The 21,538-nt window shown below is 38.3% G+C and overlaps 1 protein-coding gene across 1 annotated transcript in view; it reads left to right on the top strand.

Annotated features, from left to right (window-relative positions):
- The window catches only part of EYA1 (EYA transcriptional coactivator and phosphatase 1), a 164,485-nt gene that overhangs the window by 114,976 nt on the left and 27,971 nt on the right, over window positions 1–21,538 (top strand). Inside the window, exons 12-14 of the mRNA XM_017812542.1 lie at window positions 2,153–2,292; window positions 3,466–3,549; window positions 9,123–9,212. Of these exons, the coding sequence (XP_017668031.1) occupies window positions 2,153–2,292; window positions 3,466–3,549; window positions 9,123–9,212 (314 nt within the window). The remainder of the gene's footprint in view (window positions 1–2,152; window positions 2,293–3,465; window positions 3,550–9,122; window positions 9,213–21,538) is intronic.

The raw sequence follows: 21,538 nt of genomic DNA, 5'->3' as shown, positions 1-21,538 counted from the left end.
CATTTAGGTTTGCTCTGGTTCATTTGTCATGAAGTTTTGGTTATACTCTTTCCATGCTGTTTCCTATTTTTCTTAGTATTATTGTTACTAATGCAATTTTAATACTGAAAAATTTTTAGTCACAACACTGCGAGAATAATTTTTAGTCATAGTCTGTGAGAATAATTTAAAAAAATGGAAACTGAAGCCACACTCATAAAAACATAGTCAGAGGGCAAGAGCAGCCCTAATTTAAATTAGTCAATAGGAAATGCAATTTTTCATTGTATCTAAATTTTAGAGCACATATTTAGAACATTATTGGCCAGTATACCTGTTGAAGAAATTCTGGTTTATTTTACTTTGTTGTAATTTATCTCAAGGCTTCTGTGCATTGTTTTCTTTCTTTTTCCTTTTTATTAAAGATTGCAATAATAAAAATTGATTGGAAAAATTTGTACTAGTTGAGTTATGTTTTCTTATTTATGGCTAAGTACAGTAGGTGAAAGAGCAGCCAGCATTCAAAATTTAACTAGTTTAAATATTCTGAAGTGCACATAGTCATAGGAAAAATATATAGTATTTGAACATTTATGTTCTTCAATATTTAAACCTCTGTCTTTAGTTATGTAGACTTTCATGGCTGAATGATTTTTGTTGTTTGACACATACACAGAATCACTCTTTTAGTATAGGTTTAGTGTCTTTTGAAGATTCTGTGTTTAATCCTGTTACATTTTAACTTGTTGTTCTGCTTTGTTTAATGTAGCCTGAAATACTTAGGTAAATTTATAATGTGAAATATATAAGATATGCCAATTTTCAATAAGGATAGATTTGAAAGCTGAGCATGAGAATTTCAAGACCTTTTCCTTTCATTCAGCACAAGCAACTTTTATTATTTTGAATAATTGTGCATATGTGGTGTTACACAGATGTCCAGAGTCTCCTCCTTAATCTAACCTTTGACCTCAACAGGATGTTTTCCTAGGAGAAAGAATCACTTGTGTGAGAATTATACCTGTCTGTTCAAGCTGGAATGCCATGGGCTAGGCTGATTAAAATGAAAATACAAATACTCATATCAACTGAACTCTAAAGAGTAGTTAATGTTAACTGAGAAGTAAAATTGATAAAAAAAAGTTTCAGCTGCCTTCACTAAAAGAGTGTTTTTAGGAAAAAAAAAATCATGAGGACTGTCAAAATAAATATATTTGTGAACTTCAGACTATGAAAGGGAGTCTTCAAAAGAGATTTTAAAATGTTTTGTTGCATTTCTGAGGACTATGGTACTTCTAAATAAATTAATAGGAAGGATAATTGATGCTAGGTGTCTGCTTTGTTAATGTACAAGTGCTTCACTGTTTTCAGAAGAACTAGCATGTTTTCAGAAGAGCTTCGTTGTTCTTACATACATAAATCATCATTCTTTTTTCACATGTTCAACAACAGTAAATGCCCTTGCAAATAAACGTTGCTGAAGCATACTAATTAGCATACAATACTGTTTGTAAAGAATTACATCCTATCTTGAAGGTACTCATTGGAAAAGTTCAATGTTGAGCAGGCCTTTGAAAAATACTATAAATTTCATCTTCGTAGTTGATGCATATTCAAAACTTATTAATTTAAATTACCATGGGAAAATAAATACTCTGTTTTATGCCATAATTAGAAATAATTCTATTATTCTGTCTCACGTGTAACAATATAAAAGTGTCTGCCACCAGGCAATTTGGACAATTTTTCAAAATCTGTATTTTTTTTTTTACACTTGGATGTTTTTTACTTACCAGTTACCACCGTAGTTATTTTAAATCATGTTTGAAACTTAGAGTTAAATCAATGTTCTTTTATAAGGAGTTGGCATCCCTTAAAATTGTTTGGTTAGAATTTAATCTTTTAATATTTGCAGGAATTATTATCTTTTTTTACTTAGTCCTTTCTTATGTGTTTACTGAAATAATTTATCACTCTGTTTTTTCATATAACTTGAGCTAGAGTGAATTAATTTATGTATCAATATTACTGCTTATCATTGTAAATTTAAATATTTTAGTTAGGACTGTTTAAGTGAACCTACCGGTTTTAATGTCACACGTAAAAAGCAAGTAAGTTGAACATTTTGAAGTTTGAACTGAAAGGTAAAAATGTCCTTTCTTTACTACAACAGAATACAGTACAATCCACAGTCCATCAACCCCCATTAAAGATTCAGATTCAGATAGATTGCGTCGTAGTTCAGATGGGAAATCACGTGGACGTGGTAGAAGAAACAATAATCCTTCACCACCACCTGACTCTGATCTAGAGGTACATTATGTTAAATGTCTTTTGCCTGTTACAGACTTTATTTTTATCATTATTTTGCACAGAGAAATATTATTTACACGTCAAAAACAAAGTGGCATTGAAGCTCCCTTTTTTTCCTAACAGTGTTTTCATAGAAGATAGGATTTTTCTTCTAAAGAACCTTCTTCAGGAAGAGCTCTTACTTTCTCTGAAAAATATTGTGTGTTTCTCTCTCCTTTTGATTAAAACAAAGCGAACAAACAATTGGAAAAAAAAAAAAAGCAAGCTTTTCCAAAGGCAAAGAAAGGTTTGCATTTGGACAGGAGACACTTCTAGCACAATAGTGGGTTTTGTTCTCTCATGCTACGTCCACATTCCTCCCAGTGGCCCATGGTTTGTGTTGAGAACACATCTCCAATGACACACCACAGCTATGAGTGTCCACACGGCATTACTTTTCCTTTCCAAAAGCTTAGTCCATTTGTCATCTTGGGAAATACAATCTCACCAGAATTTAAAATACTTGTATTTGAACACTTTATTTTTCATTAAAATATCATTTTGTGTGTGGTCAGAGGACGAGTTTAAAATACATATTTTCCATTGTCTGTAAGCAAAAGAATTATTTACTGACACCATAAATTTTTACACATATATGATCCAAGTTCATGATTTTCAGGGGCCTAAAATGCATTAGAAATTAGCATAAATTAAGGGTATTTAAGTGCTTGGCAGCAATTTGTTTTGTTTTGATTTTATACGTAATTTTCAAGAGCAGTTACATGAACTTTGTTTTCTAAGCCTTGCAGAAATACAGAATTCAAACCCTGAAGATTTAATTTTCAGAGATTTCTTTTCATTTATGTCAGTTTCTAATCTCACATCTGGCTTCAGAAAATACATGGTACAATCTCATTTTCTGTGTATATATGACAATAAATATAACTCTATTCTAATAGTATAATTTTATATAATACCAATTGTAGTAAAAAGCTAACAGATTGTATTACCACTTTCTGAAAAACAACTCAGCTTGTTAGTTTTGAAAATAAATGGCAAGGGAAACTATGGTTTTAATATATAACCATTTCAATAAAATTTTCCCATTTGTGTGCTTACTGATTCAAATTTTAACTTTCCATGTCAAATATCAGCTTCACAGAGGAACACATTGATCTGATTCTCTTTTTACAGAGAGTATTCATTTGGGATTTGGATGAGACAATCATCATTTTCCATTCCTTGCTTACAGGGTCCTATGCTAACAGATACGGAAGGGTAAGTGTCAAGAAACTGATGGAAATTTTCAGTAATATTTGCTGATTTATGGTTGATACACAAGGAAGATGAGAACATTAGTTGATTTTCTAGAGGCAAACTAGTACTGGTGTTACAAGACATAAAAAAACCAAGGAGTAAAGCTGTTTCATACATCCATTGTTTGCAGTTATGCCGCTCTTATATTCATTAAATATTTAAATAACATTGGGAGTAATACTTTGATCACTTGGCTTTTAGATACAGGTTGTCTGAAACCTGTTGATATCAAAATCTGCAAAGGTCTACCTGCCTTCAGAGACTGAAGAACTTCCAGAAGTTATTGTTAAAAAACCAAATTTTAGTTCTGACTGACCGGCAGTGTACTGTGCTCTGCATTGAGACGACAAGAGGAAGAAGACTTTTGGATGCAGACAGATTAGTCTAAAATTTTTTACCTTCACTTTTTTTAATCTACATATTGACTGATGATTTTGAAAGTATGTTTATGAGTAAAATCTTTCTATTATGCACAGTCTGTAAATCATAACTGAACTGATGAATATGTCTACAGACTGTGGGTTTTCTTGGTAATTCTCAGAAGAGAAATATGGTCTTTGGTGAATAAGAACAGTTTATTAATGGAATGCCCTTATTAGATCAGACTTTGTTTTTCCAGGATTGTATTTGAAAGCTCATGTCTCGTCTTGTGCTAAATCTGTTACCCAGTTTCATGTTCACCTCATGTGAGCTATAACTGAAACGCAATTTTTGTTAACCTTAAAAATTTCTACATATGAAGAACAAACAGTTTTGTCTGACTTCATGAAATACTGTCTTCTTGTAAAGCTGCTATTTATCACTAAAAGATTTTGCCCTGTACCCAGCTGAGTGAAGGGTAAATCTACTTCTGATTTAGTCTGTGCTGTAGTCAGGTTCTGAATTTCTCTCAATAGATTTTAGCATTATAAAAATCTAAAGCAGTACTATTTTGCAACCTCTCTTGTTTGTTCAGGTGAGGTGTGTTTTCAGAAAAGTTTGCTGTGATATCAGCTTACCTGTTTGAGGAATATAATTAGTTTTTTCATTATATGACAGAAAAGCAAGTTAATTCAGCAGCCTGAACATAAAACACCTGTCTTGCTGGATGCTTGAAGTTGAGGAAAGTGGCTAGTATTCAGCTGCAGAGGTATAAATGCATATGCTGCATGGAGCTGGGTGTCTCCTGATTGCAGCTCTATCACTCTGTCTGTGGTACTGTTTACTTAAGATGCAGCTTTTGCCCAACTGTCCCTGGTTACGTGGCATCTGCCATAATATTTCTGCATTGCTAAATGGCAACCAACTGTTGATGTTGAGAGAAATGATGGTATTAGTTCTTATGCTGTAGATAAATATTAGATCTTTTTGGTGAGAGTTAGCAACATGCATGTCCTTGGCTCTCAGATGCCATCATGAAACTGTGCCATTCTTGCTTTGTTTTGATGTCAGAATTTCTCTTGTCTTATTGGCAGGTTCAGACAATAGTCAGCAATTTCCAGGGATGTTAGAGAAAGATAGCGTCAAATGTTCAAAGCAAATGGGCTAAAACATGCATCTGTCATATCAAAATTGTAGGGTCTATTTGCAGCAACAGGAAGTGCACATTTTTAAAAGACTGTTTCCTTGTGATTTGATTGCTGGCTTTTAAAATCAGAAATCCAGATCACAAGCCAATCTGAAAAGAAAAAAGCTTTGAGGGGAATTTTTGTTCTTTTCACCTGTATTCCTTTTTTCAATCAATCCAACATCACCTTCTCTTATATTTCTGCACTGTGGTGAGGGCTAGAAATGCCCTTTTAAAAAATTAAATCTAAGCTGCACACATAATCATTAAAATACAAAAGCTAGATCTTCAAACAAACAAAAATGTCCTAATTAAATAATAGGGGATTTGGCAACTTGGCTTTTAGCTCTTTTCATAATGCCTGAGTGAGTTTCATGGTGAATGACTATGAATGATGTGTGGCCTTACTGCTGAAGGGATTGATTTTCTTTTCCTTATTCTCTACCTCATTCCTCCTTACTTCTTTCTTATGCTAACCTTTTCTCTATATTCTTACTTTCTTATCCGTTTTTATTACCTGCTCTCCTTTTGCTGCTCTTTCTGCTTTTGTCCTTCAGCTTTGTTGGAACAAAATAACACCTTTGTTTTTCAGTTTGCGCAGTCATGACAAAAACAATGGCATAAACCACTACATTTTTATTTAAGGATTATCTGAATTTAGTGAATTTTGTGGAATGAAATGGAAGTATGAAACTACAGGAGTATGATTTGTCCTTCCAGGAGAGAAGAAAAACAAAACAAAACATTTTCATTTGCTTTTGGATATTTTTTTAATATGTACATAGGGAGATGTATTGATCAAATATAATGTTATCAGTTACTTAATTGGCACTAGGGCTGATTAAGTTCTAGAATTTTGAAAAAGTTGGAGCTCTTCTTTAGCATCTTGGAGCAGGTGCAAATATGTCTCAGTATTGGCACTAGAAAACTGTGATCTTCGCATACATTTCCATTCTCAGTAAAAGCAGTTATATTCAGAGGCTTAAAAGGAATTTTCCTTTAAATTATAAGTTTTCTTAATGTGGTTTAATATATTTCAGAGATTGAGAAAAGCCAAGCCTGGTTTCACTTAACCCTTCATTTGTGACCCGTAGGCTTAAGTGGAAAATAAACCTTGTACCCGAAGTGAACTTTCCTGTTTTTCAGCTTCTTGTTTCTCCACAAAACAAAGAAATCAAGTGGGTAGAATTTAGAAATGACATACAGGCAAAGTTTTGGCTCCAATGCCAGTATTCAAAACAAAAGGCCTGCTTAAGCAGTTTGACATTGGTATTTCTTTTCTTTAGTTGAACTGTACCTCCCTCAGAGATTTGTACCTGATTTTGACCATACCTGAAAAGGTGCTCTGACTGAACCAGCAAATCCCAGGCAACAAGAAGAGATTGTTAGCTTTCCTACTCATTATGTGACACCTCACAGTAATTAGCTAGCAATTAGTGGCTTAAAATTGCAAAAGAAGGTTTGGTATGGGATTATTTTTTTAAAAACCTTATTCTAGTCCTGACTTTTTTCAAAGTTTACAGCCCCTGCTGAACATTTGATGCCAGAGTTTGGTCTACTGTAATGGCTTAAAGCAAGGCTCTTGTGCTTTTTATTAGAGCAGTTGCCAGTCAGTGACTACACAGACATTTAAAACCCTAATGCAGATAAGGCTTTTGCTTCTGTTAAATATGTGTGTATCCAGAGCTACAGTTTAACACAGTTTTTGTGCTAAGTGGAACTTCCTATAGAAAAAGATTATGTTTAATCAAGGAGTTAAGATTTCTGTGAAAAGCTATCTGTTTTGTTTCTCCTTTTAGCTTTTTTGTTATTTAATCTGACATTTTCAGTAGGTGCCAATGATTTTCTTATTTGTTTTTCTCCCAATTAAATTAAACTAATAAATCATATTATTTTAGTATTACTTTATAGAAATCCCATTCTGGTTTTTTTCTGCTATGTAAAAATACTTTGGAGTGAAATGGTTAGAAAGCTTTACAAAAATTATTTTTTCAGACTCAGAGGTGTGACAAAAATGTTTGTTAAAAAAAAAAACGGTGATGTACACTGAAACTTAAAATATATATATGCAGCCACTTTTTAAAAATTAATTGTTCATAGACAACATCATGGTCTGTGTGCCTATTTATTCTGCTTTTCAAAATGATGTTCCCATTCGTGGATGGAAGGTCAGAAGGGAATTAGTTCTACATTGTTGCATTAGCAGCTGATAATCAAGATGTAGATAGTGATCTTCATTTGCATCTTAGACCCTTAGCCTATCTAACTCCTTTTAATAACTAGAGCAGAGGCTTCTGTGGGGTGACTTCTGTTTTTGCTTAGGCACAACAGAAATCCTTGTCTGGTTAAAAAAAAAAAAAGCTAGATTAACTGTGTAGGATGGTGGGGTGGTAACTGGGCACAAAGATAAGCAGAAATGTCAGAGGAAAAAGTAGCCTCAGGCCTAGCTAGAGAGAAAATACCACCTGCTTTCCACCTCACATGCCTACAAAAGTAAAGTAAAAGAAAGCATAGGTCTACAAATAGAGCAATGTTAAAACAGGACAGAATACTTTTGTTCGTCTTTTAAAGTCTTACCATTTGAATTAAGAAGCCAAATATTCTTTTTTTGGCCATGCCAGTTTAAAAGAGAAGGCTTGTTTTTAAGGGCAAAGTTCATCACAATACCATGATGCAATTTTTCTTTCCCATTTATAAGGGGTATTTTTTTTTATGTTAGAAAACTTACTCCTAATATGTGTGAGTTCAATAATAGATGTTTTATCTGCTCTATGTATCTTTGTTTCTAAATTTCAAAAATTCTTTTTCTGGTTAGTAGTTCTTGGGTTTTAGCATTTCCAGAGGCAAGCAGGCTGCCAAATCATCATTCTTTTCCAGCTCTTTACTACTGACACATTTTGCCTTTTAACCAGTAGTTACAGAAAAATGTTTGAAAGTTCAGAGATCATGTTGAAACACCTATTAATTTGATTGAGAGGTGGAAAAAGAAACTAGGGACTGCATCTCTTGTTTTTTAACTGAGTTGTCATCAAGTTTAGAATACTAATTTATTTTAAGTAAAATATGGGTTGTAACTTCTGCTATTCTATTTAAAATATAATGCCTAACAAACTAACATTATTAATAGAGGGTGTTATGAGATAATATAACATGTTCTTTCAAACTCATGCTTCTGTGCACTTGGATATACTTGGCTTTATAAATGAGAAACTCTATATGAAATGTACGTATTAGGCTTTCTTTTTGATTTTTCATATTGAAAATATATAAAACACAAAAAAATCAAAACAAGACAAACATCTGTAATGCATTTAGTAACCACAATGCTGAACATGCTTTCTGAGTTTATTAGCTCTGTAGGAATAAGTTGTTATGGTAATTTCTGTAGAGAAGTTAAAGTGTGTTATGTATTAATAACAAACAATAGATTTGTTCACTCTGCATGGGTGGGCCAAACTGAAATCCTAATTAAAGTATGGTTTTGTGGAGAATCAAGGAGTGGTTTTAAATATAATTGCCATTTACAAATAAAACATTAATGGTTCTTTGCTTTAAAGTCACTAGGTATTCCCAGGACTAAATCCTGTCACTCATGGCCAGTGAGAGCTTATTTTGAGTAACAATAGCATTATCGTGCCCCTGGTCACTCATAAAACTTGTGAACAGTTGTAAAATCTGCAGAAGTTTTAGGTGAAATGGATTTACCCTTTCTGCATGGAGAGCAAAGAGCCTGTGCCAGGGATGCATGAGGGTGACCACAGAGGTCCAACTGCAAAATCTCAGGGTCAGTCGAGTTAAAGTCATATTTTTGAGTGTTACTAGTAAGTGTTGTACTACAGGATTAGACACGTACCAAAGTTAAACTGACAAAGTGGATGTTGCATTTAATAAAAGTAGTATCTCTTGAATAGCTGTTCCTCTAGTTTGTATTCTCATGTCTATGTTAGGCACGGTATTGATGGTGTACATGCTTAATTTCTTCTTTAAGGATCCACCCACTTCTGTGTCCCTTGGACTCCGAATGGAAGAGATGATTTTCAATTTGGCTGACACACATCTATTCTTTAATGATTTAGAAGTAAGTGTTCATTCTTTTAAAAAACATAGAGATTATTTAATATTTGTCTCTTTTTATGTGTTGTTAAATGGTTTTACAGTTATTTTTGGTTTCTCAGTTTCAATATGGAAACGCTTAGAAAATAGCTGTCATTAGGATACATAATAATATCTATACTAAATGTCTGCACTGGCCTTCAAAGGTTACTATGGTTTAAATGGTAGAATTTTGTCCTCACAGGTTTTAGTATTTATGATGACAGTAGACAACTGTCAGAAATGTATACACCAAAAGCATCTATAAACATGCAGAATTCAATAGTCTGCCATGGCCATTAAATAATAAACTTCAGCTTCTATAAACAGTTAATGGCTAGGTACAGATTTTTTGCTTACATCCCACTGTGGGCAAGTGTTACCTTAGCCCCGAGGGAAATCATTAATGTTGCATACGCTGTCTATCTCATTGGCTTGTTACTAGAGGTCCTCTGCCTTCCCCAGCAGCAGGCACGATGGGTTTCTCTGCCCGGGTTTCTGTGCCATGCATGCCTCTGCCCTGCAGCGTGTGGCAAGGGGGCTGGTGTTGGCATACCAAGGGATTTTTTAGCCTACACAGGCTATGGTTTGGCAGAGCTTGTGAGATCATTCTAAAACTACCCAAACTGCTGAAAGCGACTGTCACTGTAATGCCTGGATGTTTCATCTTAAAAGGGAAAAATGCAATTTCTGATCGTATTTGAATAACGCGAAAACATGAAAACAGTCAGATTTCTTTCCCATCGTAGTGAAGACAGCTGTTTATTTAAAATCCAGCTGTTAAGCAAGCTTGTGGTGGGGCTGCCAACACACATTAATCATCAAGTTGTTGTTTTGCTAGATTTTAGAGTAGTGTGTTATTCCAGACAGGCAAAAGAATCTAAAAGATTCAAATTCAACTTTTGCTGATCAAAGTTAATTGGCAGCAATTGGCCTTTAAATATTTCCTGATGTTTCCCTTTTCAAAATCAAGCAAAATACACCTTATTTAATAGATGAGCCAAAATAATTTGAAAAATGCCAGTGTGTGATAGACCTCAAATGTGGTTTGTCTAACATCTGTCCTATATTTTGATTTCTTTTCATCTAAAAAGAAACTACTCACAGATGATTTGGCATCTTAGTATATAATGAAATCATTTAACATGCTTTATTTTTATTTCCATTCCTTAGCGTATTTATTTTTTATACTTACAATAAAATATCTGGTTTCTTTAAATTTTAAAGTAGTGTTTTCTTTCATTAAGGTAGCTAAATGTAAAGATACGATTGTTTTGGATATACGACGCACCATCAGTGAGTTGCATGTGTAGGACTTATTTTTCAGATTTGTCTAAAATTATAACAATGCTAGTTATTTTCCAAATCTGTTTCTGATTTCTGGTTTTATTTCATTTTATCCAGAGCAGAATGAGAAAGTACTACCGTATCTTACAGGCATATTCAATGAAGTTCAGTGTGTTTTCATTTGCTGCACATAGCCAGACATGTAGCTACTTCATACATGGTTGTCAGCATCACTGACTTTAATGGAAGTTAACCAATCACATTTTACAGATGGTAGAATATCTTCTGCTAATAGACATCTTGCAGCCTTAACAATACAGTATAGCAGTTCATTCACTGAAGAAATGTGAAGCTGTGTACAAAAAAAATACTGATCCAGGTGGTTAGTGAAAGCAGAGAAGCTCACTGGATAAGCCTGGTTCTTTGCATTTCCACCATAACAAGCCAGTTTATCTTGTGTCTCCAAACTCAAGTGTAATAGGTTTTTTCCATACCCTGTCTTCTTCATACGTAGAGGCACCTAGGAGTAAACAGTCATGTTCATGTCCTTGTACATAAGCTCTAAGTCCTTATTCCTGGGGAACATGAGCTCCAGGCTGAAAGATCATGCCTTGTCCAAGAAATGAAGAGCATGTTCAGAATGCATAGAGAAACCTTCAGAAAAGTACACAGTGAAAGGGCGTTGGGTACTTTTTGGGAAGCAGCATGTAAGGACTAGACCTCATCAGAGGCTGAGGCTTTCAGTTCTCCATAAATGACACATTTTTTGAAACATGTCACAGACGTATGGTGTTTTTGAAGGAGCCACAGTTTGTCGTTCTTGTGAGCGTCACCATTTTACTAGCAGGGCCTGCCTGTTTCCCAAGGTCTGCGACCTCAGGGCAGATTCCTCATATCCATCTCAGAAACTCAAAGTCCTTGCTTGGTGGTTTGGAAGTTCAGGCTGCTTACTGCTTGACAGGCTTCCATGAAAACTGTGGGCATTTTGACTTGGATGTGCCTCAGGCTTGAAGCATCTCTTCTCACTGATGAAGGACTGAGTCTGAAAGATCTAGCGGTGACCCTGCTTAGGCTTAAACTTTCCAGTTCATGTGCACAAGCATCTGGGCTGTTAGGGATCAAGGTGTTTGTTGGCAACATTGCCAGTGAGCCACAGAGCTCGGGTATCCTTGCCCAGGAATAGTATGAAGGCAGACAAAGCTGGATTTGGAGCATATTTAACCCACAGTTTAGACGTGTCTTTGGGTCTAGGCTTAATTCAAAGTGGGAACCTGAAAACCGATGTTTTCCAGCTCACTCAGGCTCAGAGGGAACCCTTCCTGGCATACAGGGAGACTGGGTTTACGGGCAGGCAATCATCAGTCATAACTTTGGCCTATGATGCACATTTTTCCAGATACCACAAGTTAATGTTTTTAAATAAAAATCTTCTTTCATCCAACGCATTCCAGAAAACTCTATAATCAGAACAGCTCTCTTGTTATCCAAGTAAAAATACTTTTTCTTCTTATAAACTGCTGAAGACTGATTTAGCATTTTGAATGCAAAGGGCAGAGTTGCAGCAGTGATCTCTGAAGCACAGTTTGATTTATGACCTAACTGGCTTTTCAAAGCTCAACCTAGAGATTTATTTAATATTCTTAGATTAAATTCTAAACTTCAGTGGTCAATTTTTAGTCTGTATAAAGTCAATAAATGCCAATGGGTATCAGTTGCAAACAAGTTTACTCATCTGAATTTAGTAAGGGATAAAGCCAGGTAAATTAATCATCTAATTTCATGTATGTTGCTCTTTAAGTAATAGTGGTAAGAATAAGAATAAGAATGGTATATGTAACTGAAATTTTCAAACTCAATGAAATAATTCAATCAGATCTCACTGAAGATCTCTAGCTCTGAAGTCAGAATTCTGTTTTTGAATGGGTGAGCTACATTTAGATTTGCAATTACTTACTGTACCCTTGTACTAGTTCTTAGTTTTTGCTTTGAAAAAAGTGAAATAAATTACTTATTTCCTTCACTTTGTACAGATTTATTTGGACCTATTGATTCCAAAGATAATTTCAGATCTTGAGGACCATTCCTTAAACAGCACACTAAAGGGGAATTACAAGGTTTTTTACACACTGAAAGGAAAAATATTAATGTTTACTTATCTATAATTTGATCTAAGTACCATCATAAACAATGTTTTCTTGCATTAGTAGTAATTTCATAATGAAATTAGAGGAGTGTACTAGGCCAAACAGAAAAAAAGGGCAGTGTTCTCAAAATTTAGATTCCAAAATCTGCATTTCGGCTTCCAAATAAGAAATTTGGAGGTTCAGTATTGAATTTTTTCGTTTAAAGATCTCATACTCTTTGTTCTATAGTTGAATTTTAATTGTGTGCAGGAGGGAATAACTACATTGATGCAGTGCTCTCAGGAGAGCCAGAGTTACCTCATCTGAAAATAATGTTTGATTTTACATACTGATTATGTTGCAATAGGGATAATAAGGTATAATATTTTAATGGTGTATGCGAAGCAATTACACATATTAGGTATTTTAGGATGTATGCTCCAGTGTTTTAGGGAAATTAGCAACTTGATGATAGGACTGAAATGTGACATCTGCCTATCTCATCACTCACCGAGGTGATCAGCTCCGGTGCAGGCGTGTTCTAGAGCAGAGTAGGGGATCATGGCTTACAAGGGGAATTTCCTGAGCCAGGGAAATCCCAGGAGAGCACAGAGGCCCACCAAGAGCAGGCAGCTCTCATGAGAGTGGCTTATTCTCTTGGCATGTGCAAAGCCAGGAGTTATGCTGGCCACCCCCACTTCCCACCAAAGGCAGCCCTAGTGAGCCCTGTGACCAGGAGCCCTGTGACCTGTTGACTTTTGCGACCAGGGCAGGCAGACAGGTCATAGTGTGGTAGTTTGCTTGGGAGGCTGTACAGGGAGGACACCTCCTCAGAGGAGGAACATTCCATTGGCCTTGAAGTCTACACAACCCAGCAACCAGGTGCTACTCTATGGCCATCTGCACAGGTCAAGGGCACTCATCCTACTGGACTTCCAAGGCAGAATGGTGGGCACTCATCTGAGAGCAAAGGCTGCAGCTCCAACAGTGGATCTGCACCATCTGCTCCAGCAGTGGCCAATGCGTCCACCCAGACAGACCTGCCGAAGGGAGAAGCTGCAGTGCAGAACTCCAACTGCAGAAAGTGCCTAGACCTTTCTCCTGGGGCAGGGACAGGAAGCAGACCTGCCTGCCACAGGTGTGTCAGGTGGAGGACCTCCTGCGGCAGGTGGCTGAGCTGCAGGAGGCAGTGGAAAGGCTGCATAACAGCAGGGAGGCTGAGAAGGAGCTGGATAGCAAGTTCCAAGTGCAATCTGCAGAAGACTCACAGCCCACAGCCAAACGGCCAAAAAATCCTCCAGAGGCCCACACAGAAGAGAGAGGAGCCAGTAATGTAGAAGAATATAAGCTTGCAAGGGCAAAGACCTGTAAGAGGAAGGCACTTCCCCAATGCCTAAGGTGCCCATGCAGAACCATTTCACCCCTGTGCAGACTGAAAAGGAAAGACCCATCACATCAGGAGAGATGTTAGAACTGAGTAAAGAGCCCCATATCCACCCCATATAACAACGAGAGCAACTAAGAGAAGGCGAGAGGTGACAATAGTAGGCAACTTACTTCTGAGGCAACTCATTTGCCAACCTGATGTGCTCTCTAGAGAGGTGTGCTGTTTACCAGGGCTGCAGGGATGTTGCCAAGAGACTTCCAAGCCTTATACAGTCCACTGACTTTTATCTGCTGCTGTTGTTTCACATGGGCACCAGTGATACACCCAGAAGCAGTCTGAGGAGTATCAAAATGGATTACAGAAACCTGGGAGCAGCACTAAGGGACTCTGGAGTGCAGGTAGTGTTCTCATAAATCCTCCCAGCCAGAGGGAAGGAGTTTGAAAGGGCCATTTGAATCTGGCAAGTCAACAAATGGTTTCAGGACATGTACCACAGCTCTTTAGGTCATAGGACTCACTTTGAGGAACCAGGACTACTGGAGGCTGATGGGCTTCATCTATCAGAGGAGGGGAAGAGCATCTTCGGTCATAGGCTTGTCAAGATGGGGAAGAGGGCTTGAAACTAAAGTTGCTGGAGGAGGGGAACCTCAATCCATTCCACTCCTACCAGTCTGATGCCAGAGACAGCAGTAGGTGCCCATAGTCTGGAAAGGGATCACAGGTCAGCAGAAGAGCACCTGAAGAGCAGCACAAAGGAATTCCAGCCACTCCAGCAAGTAAGTTGGCTTGATCAGGGGCCCATCTTAAATGCTTCTATGCAAACGCATACAGCATGTGGAGTAAACAAGAGGAACTGGAGGTTTGTGTGTGCATGCCTGCAGGTCTACAGTCTTACTGGCAACACAAAGACTAGTGAGATGTATTGGCGGAGGGGATTGAGACAGATTGCTGTCAGACCAATATGATCGACAAAATGTCCGTTTATTACAAAGAGGGTACTCGTTATATACTGCTACTACACCCCAACGTGTGATTCTTCTTTCACAGCATTGGGTACATAAAAGAAACATACTTTGTTGTCCAGTGCTAATTGGAGTACTGCAGGTGTCCATATGAGATGAGAAAACTTGTTTATCTCTCAGGACACCTCCTTGATCTTGGCAGTGATCCTCCATTGTTCTAGCTTCAGAGGCTGAAGCCATGTTAACTATGCAGCAGTTTTTACTGTCTGCACCCAGCCATGCTGAGGCAAGGCCTACAGAAATGCAGGAGAAATTGCTCACACAAGCTTTGTTCTCCCAACAGAGATGACTCTTGTGATTGGAGTGGTAGAATGAAAATATATAGGCTCTTTAGGAAGGACAGGCAGGGGAGATGAGGAGGAGGTGTAAGTGGATGTCAACACTGAAGTGCTGCCTGGGGATGGATAAGGAGCTGACCCAGAGCTTATGAGTCAGTATTAAAGGTAGAGCAGGGACAGGTGACATTAAGTGGGGATCTGCTATAGACCACCCGACCAGGAAGGTTGAGTGGATGAGGCACTCTGTAGACAGATAGGAGCAGCCTCACATTGACTCCTCCTTGTCCTCATGAGAAACTTCAGCCACCCCAATATCTGTTGGAGGGACAACACAAACAGGAGGTTTCTGTAAGGCATTACTGATGACTTCCTTCTCCAAGTGATAGAGGAGCCAACAAGGAGAGGTGCTAAGCTGGACCTTGTTCTCACCAACAAGGAAGGCTGGTGGAGAATGTGAAGCTGAATTAATTGAGAGCAACCCTGAGTAGAAGGTCTTGGAGGTGTTCATTGACAAGAAGCTCAACATAACCCTGCAATGTGCACTTGCAGCCTAGAAAGCCAACCATGTCCTGGGCTGCATCAAAAGAAGCATGACCAGTAGGTCAAGGAAGGTGATCGTCCCCCCATGAGACCTCACCTGGAGTGCCGCATCCAGCTCTGGGGCCCCCACTAGAAGAAGGGCATGGAGTGAGTCCAGAGGAGGGCCATAAAGGTGATCAGACAACTGGAGCATCCCTCATAATAGGAAAGACTGAGAGACTTGGAGTTGTTCAGCCTGGAGAAGACTCCAGGAAGACCTCATTGTGACCATCCAATACCTAAAGGAGACATACAGAGGGATATTTTACAAGGCATATAATGATAGGACAAGGAATGATGGCTTCAAACTGGCAGAGGGTAGATGTAGATTAGATATGAGGAAGAAATTCTTTACTATGAGGGTGGTGAGACACTGGAACAGGTTGCCCAGAGAAGTTATGGATGCCCCATCCCTGGAAATGTTTAAGGCTGGGTTGGATGGGGCTCTGAGCAACCTGGTCAAGAGGAAGATACCCCTGCCCACAGGAGAGGGGTTGGAACTAGACGATCTTTAAGGTCCCTTCCTACCCTAGCTATTCTGTAATTCAATAGTTCTGTGATTCTTTCTGTATCTTTAAAGGCTATATATTTACATACTTATAGTGACCCTTTTCAAAGATTGGTTTATTCATTTTTTTGGCATATCAGTTACATATTATAACTAGATATGCTAAAGAAATAATTGGTGGTATTGAATTATTAGGAACATCCTATTTTAAAAAGTTAGTTCAGTGTTTTGCAAACTTTATTCTAAAATGACACCATCTCATTAGATCTGTTCCTTTGAGATATATACCAAAGCTAAAAATGACACTAGGCCTTTCTTTTTTAATCTTACATAACACTTTTTCTTAGGAATAGAATACTTTTTTTCTTGTGTTGAATGCTATTGAAGTAATTAAAAGCAAATTAATTTTCAGTTCTATTCATGATTTTTTTCTTTTAGGATTTTTATTTCTGTTTTTTGGTGTGGGCTTTTGTGGGAAGGTAAAAAATAAGATTATATATTATGATATTAGAAAAAAATTAATTTTGTCACCTCTGAGAAATGCAGTAATGCATGGGGCTCAGTCATGATGGTTAGCAATAATTTTTCTGCCATTTGTGAAGGATATATAATGCACACTCATGGCTTCACAAGCCACTTCTGGTTGTGAAGTCTCCATATGCAAAGTGATGATATGTGCATGGGAGTCACCTGTAACGAATAGCAATATGGTAAGAGTTTTTCAGCTACATTAGTTGATGTATTTCTCTTAATGACAAAAGATAGGGAATGCTGTCAGGTATTACTGTTAAGCACTATCTGGTTCTTTGCAAAAAAAAATAGTTATGTTCTAATAATTAGGAATTGGCTCATTTCTCCTCAGATTCTTACTTAAAATCCACCTGTTTGTATATTAATGTGCTCTTGATGGCAATTCAGAACACAACCTCTTCTGTGTGTCAAAAAGAGCTGCATGGCTGCATTGTGCTTTCAAGTATAGTGTTACTTCACACTAATGAACCTCTAAGCCTCTGCATTAGCATATTACTGTGCATGGACTCCTCTAGAAAGCTGCCTGCATTACAGTTGCATATGATTTCCATAAGATGCAGCTTTGTCATTAAGCACAGTTGTTGGGAGCATCAGCCTGGGGCAGAGAGTGGCCGAGGTGCTCACATCCCAGCCTGGCTACCAGGCTCCTCTGTCCTGCCCACCTGCCACCAGCAAGGTTCGCCGGTCCTCCCATAATGAGAAGCAGCACAAGAGCACCTTTTATATTGCTCTAACTGTCCTGCCTCTTCACTTGATTAAATAAAGTTAGTTTAATACAGAAACATTTTACAAATTCTACACTTTACGCATATGGGAACATTTCCAGCTCCCACGAAGCATCAAGATGCTGTCTTACACAGATGCATCTTTTCACAGTTTAAAGCTGAGAGTAGACAGCATTTATGTCCTTGCACTCTCACGCTGTAGTTGCCCTGTGAACCTCCTCCTTCCACTCACATGGCAGTAAATCCTTCCAGGATTCCTATAAGTCTCTAACTGCTAGCTTGGATTTAACCAGGTCTAGAAGTTGATAGGAAGAAATTAGCTGCCAGGTGTTGTTTATGAAAACTGCTTTTTGTGGATTGTTTCCTGCATAGTTTACTCTGTGGAAGCGCCTGCTCTCCTTGTATGTGGCTCCCAGTCATTGGACTACCAGTATTTATCAGCACGACTTCTCCCTCCTATTCCTTTTCAAGCTGAGGACTGCATGAAGTGCAGCTTTTTTACTTGAAATGTGACTGAGATGTCTGACACACAGCAGTATGCTGAGCCCTTCTGTTCCCTAAAGAAACATAAAGGACTGCTAGGGCCCACATTGCAATGCAGACTCTCATGTCACTAAAGCAGATGGTGATACACGCTGTACTAACACCAGGCACTACAGGGATTTCCAAGATGGGAGATCGTAGTGAGAGCCCAGGGCTAAGAAAGGGATCAACTAAAACCCAGCACACCATCTGTAAAGCACAATCATGCAGCAGAACTTTTTGAACATTAGTCCCTCTTTGGCCTTTGCCTTCAATTCTTACAGGTGAAACCAGGCTGCCTCCCTGCTGCTGGAAGCAAATGTACCATATAAATCACTTCTGGCCCTCAAGGAGAACTTTTTGCATGACAGGGACATATATTCTCTTTTCATCAGCCTGAAAATTTTCTCCTTTGTAGGTATCAGTAACACTGCAGGAGACTAAGTGACTTTCCTCCCAGGTTCTTCAGTGACCATGCACACAGCTATGTCCCCAGTGTACCACACAGTGCCCCGTAGGAATGCCTTTGAAGCAATACAGCCATATGTTCTGTTTCTTTAATCTAAAGGAGAAAGGGAAGCTATTTCCCCTCAGACTTTGGTACTTTAATATGCCACAGACTCAGGCTGGTAACTTTTAGCACAGTAGCATTCTGAAGCATGATTTGGGATCATGGGCTTTATGATAATACACATTATTGAATTCATTACTACATTTAGCAGACTTACCGTGTGCAGGTTATTGCACATCTCAAAGAACCATGACCACTGTAGGGTAAAATGCTCCTCTTTCTGAAAGCATTTTAGCACATCTGGTCCTAGAGTCAACTAATCTAACAAATGAAGTGCTTGGATGCAAGCCAGCCCTTAAGTGCAGGCTTTGAGCAAGCTCCAAAGCAAGCTGGGAGAGCAGGTTGGCCACTATTACCAGTATAGAAGTCCATCATTTATTCTCCCACAGTTTGTGGAAATGTGGAGCCAGCTTTGGACAGGCATGACAAGTGTGATGTTGCCTAGATTTAAATTTAACTAAGTTGTATGGAGGTCCACAGTCCACAGTCACTCCCACAGAGTTAGGGAAGCTGCAGGCAGACCAAGGAAGTGGAGAAGGAGGATTGTGAAAATGCTGTTACCAGAGAGAAAAGCTTTTTCAACTTCTCTACATGGAAAAAATCAGATCAAGATCATTTTGTGTCTGAAGCTGTGCTCCAAACTCTCAACATTCACAGGATCAGCCTTTGCTGACGTTATATACTAATCACTTGTCTGGTGTTCGTATTTTACATACATATTTGTGTAGATAACATGACACGAGGTCAATGTTCGTGGTTCCCAATACTTTCTAATTCCTGATCACTGTGCCTTAGTCTCCTCACAGTGGTGATGATAAGAATAGTATTTGCAGATATTGTGTACACTTCTAGTTAGCTTTCTAACACTGCTTCAGCTTGGTCTCTTTAATGTATTAGTCCTCAAGAAGATCCTGGCATAAATTTTCTCTTTTCTGACACAATTAGAAAACTTGTGTATTCAAACAACTTTAAAAAGAAAGTTGCAAAATACTGCAAATAGTCATCCAAGAAAACTTTCCACTTTTCTATTGTATTTGTTCATTCCTTTTCTATTGTGTTTTTATTTTGGATGATTTTTTGTAAGTTGTAATTGTTCCAGTTTGAGTTGTTCGTACATTTCAAGTAAACTCTGATTTTTAAAACCTGGTTAAGAAACACCCCAACATTTAGAGCAGAAGGGCATCGGTCATAACTAATCATGGCAGTGTTTCAGATGTCTGTACTTGTGAGCTAGCACTAGTATGAACTCCATGTGTTCAACTGGCATTGGGGCTTCTGTTTGGGATGCCTAGATTTTGTTTTAGTACAAATGAGTTAAAGAGTAGACAGGCATGCTTTGTGAAGAAATACATGGACATGCAAATTGCCCATAGAATGGTTTGGGTTGGAAGGAACCTCTAACAGTCATCTAGTCCAATCCCCCCTGCCATGGGCAGGGGCATCTTTCAGTAGATCAGGTTGCTTAACGCCCCATCCAGCCTACCCTTGAACACTTCCAGAGATGGTACATCCACAGCTTCTCTGGGCAACCTGTTCACGTGCCTCATCAGCCCCACAATAAAGAATTTCTTCTATGTACTTAACCTAAATCTAGGTTAAGTCTTTCAGTTTAAAACCATTACCTCCTACTCCTTGTCCTATCAATACAGGCCTTGGTAAAAAGTCTGTCCCTCTCTTTCTTCTAAGTCCACTTTATATATTGAAAAGTCACAGTTAGGTCACCCCAGAGCCTTCTCTGCTCCATGCTAAACCCTAGCTTTCTCAGCCTGTTTTCACAGGAGCGGTGCTCCCGCCCTCTGGTCATCTTCGGCCCTTCAGATGCGCTCTAACAGGTCCATGTCTTTCCTGTGCTGAGGACCCCAGAGCTGGAAGCAGTACTCCAGGTAGGGTCTCATCAGAGCAGAGTAGAAGGGGAAAGGGGAAAATCACCTCCCTCAACCTCCTGGCCATGCCTTTTCTGATGTAGCCCTGTGTGCTGTTGGCTTTCTGGGCTGCAAATGCACAATGCTGGCTTATATCCAGGTTTTTTTATCCACCAGTATCCCCAGGTCCTTCTCAACAGGGCTGCTCTCTGTCAGTTCCCCACCCAGCTTGTACTGCTATGGGTGTTTGTCCCCACCCAGCTGCAGGACCTTGCACTTTATTGAATTTCATGAAGTTCACACTAGCCCACTCCTCAAGCCTGTCAAGGTCCCTCTGATGGCATCCCATTTGTCAGTGGAATACATGGTAGTCATAAAAGGTTTGTGGTAGGCAGAAAGCTAACTTTTATTGGTATTGGACTCATCTCCAAGATGGTACCCTAAAAGAAATTTTTATCAAAATAACAAAACATGTTTTGTTTACGTGTTCTCCCAAATTACACATTCAAAGGTGTTCCTTCCAGTGACAGAATTAAAGTTCTTCACCCTTTCCCAGGAAATAAAATACCAAATTTTGGCATGCTTTTCACGGTACAAATTGTACCTGCCAACTTACAGCTAGGTTCTGCAGAGTCTGAAATATCAGATCGGCTAGTTCAGGAGACAGTGTATTGAAGGACAGCAGTAAGGTACCTGGAAGCCATTGTAATAGTTGCATCAAAGCTGTATATAGGCAGGGTCTGTTACTGGAGTCACAGATCCACCCCAGGTATGGCACCTTTAATTGCAACAGAAACCTTAGTGTTGTGCTGCAGAGGTAGGCTCTGAATAGTAACAAGAAGATTGCTGTGTAATGAAGAACATGAGACAGCACTTTGAAAATTCTCTTATATACAGTAATGAAACAAAAAACCTGA

The sequence above is a fragment of the Lepidothrix coronata genome, unplaced genomic scaffold (genome assembly GCF_001604755.1).
Source record: "Lepidothrix coronata isolate B3197 unplaced genomic scaffold, Lepidothrix_coronata-1.0 Scaffold36, whole genome shotgun sequence".
NCBI classification, from domain to species: Eukaryota; Metazoa; Chordata; class Aves; order Passeriformes; family Pipridae; genus Lepidothrix; species Lepidothrix coronata.
The sequence above is the reverse complement of the archived record's forward strand: the minus strand, read 5'-3'. Positions and strand labels throughout refer to the sequence as shown.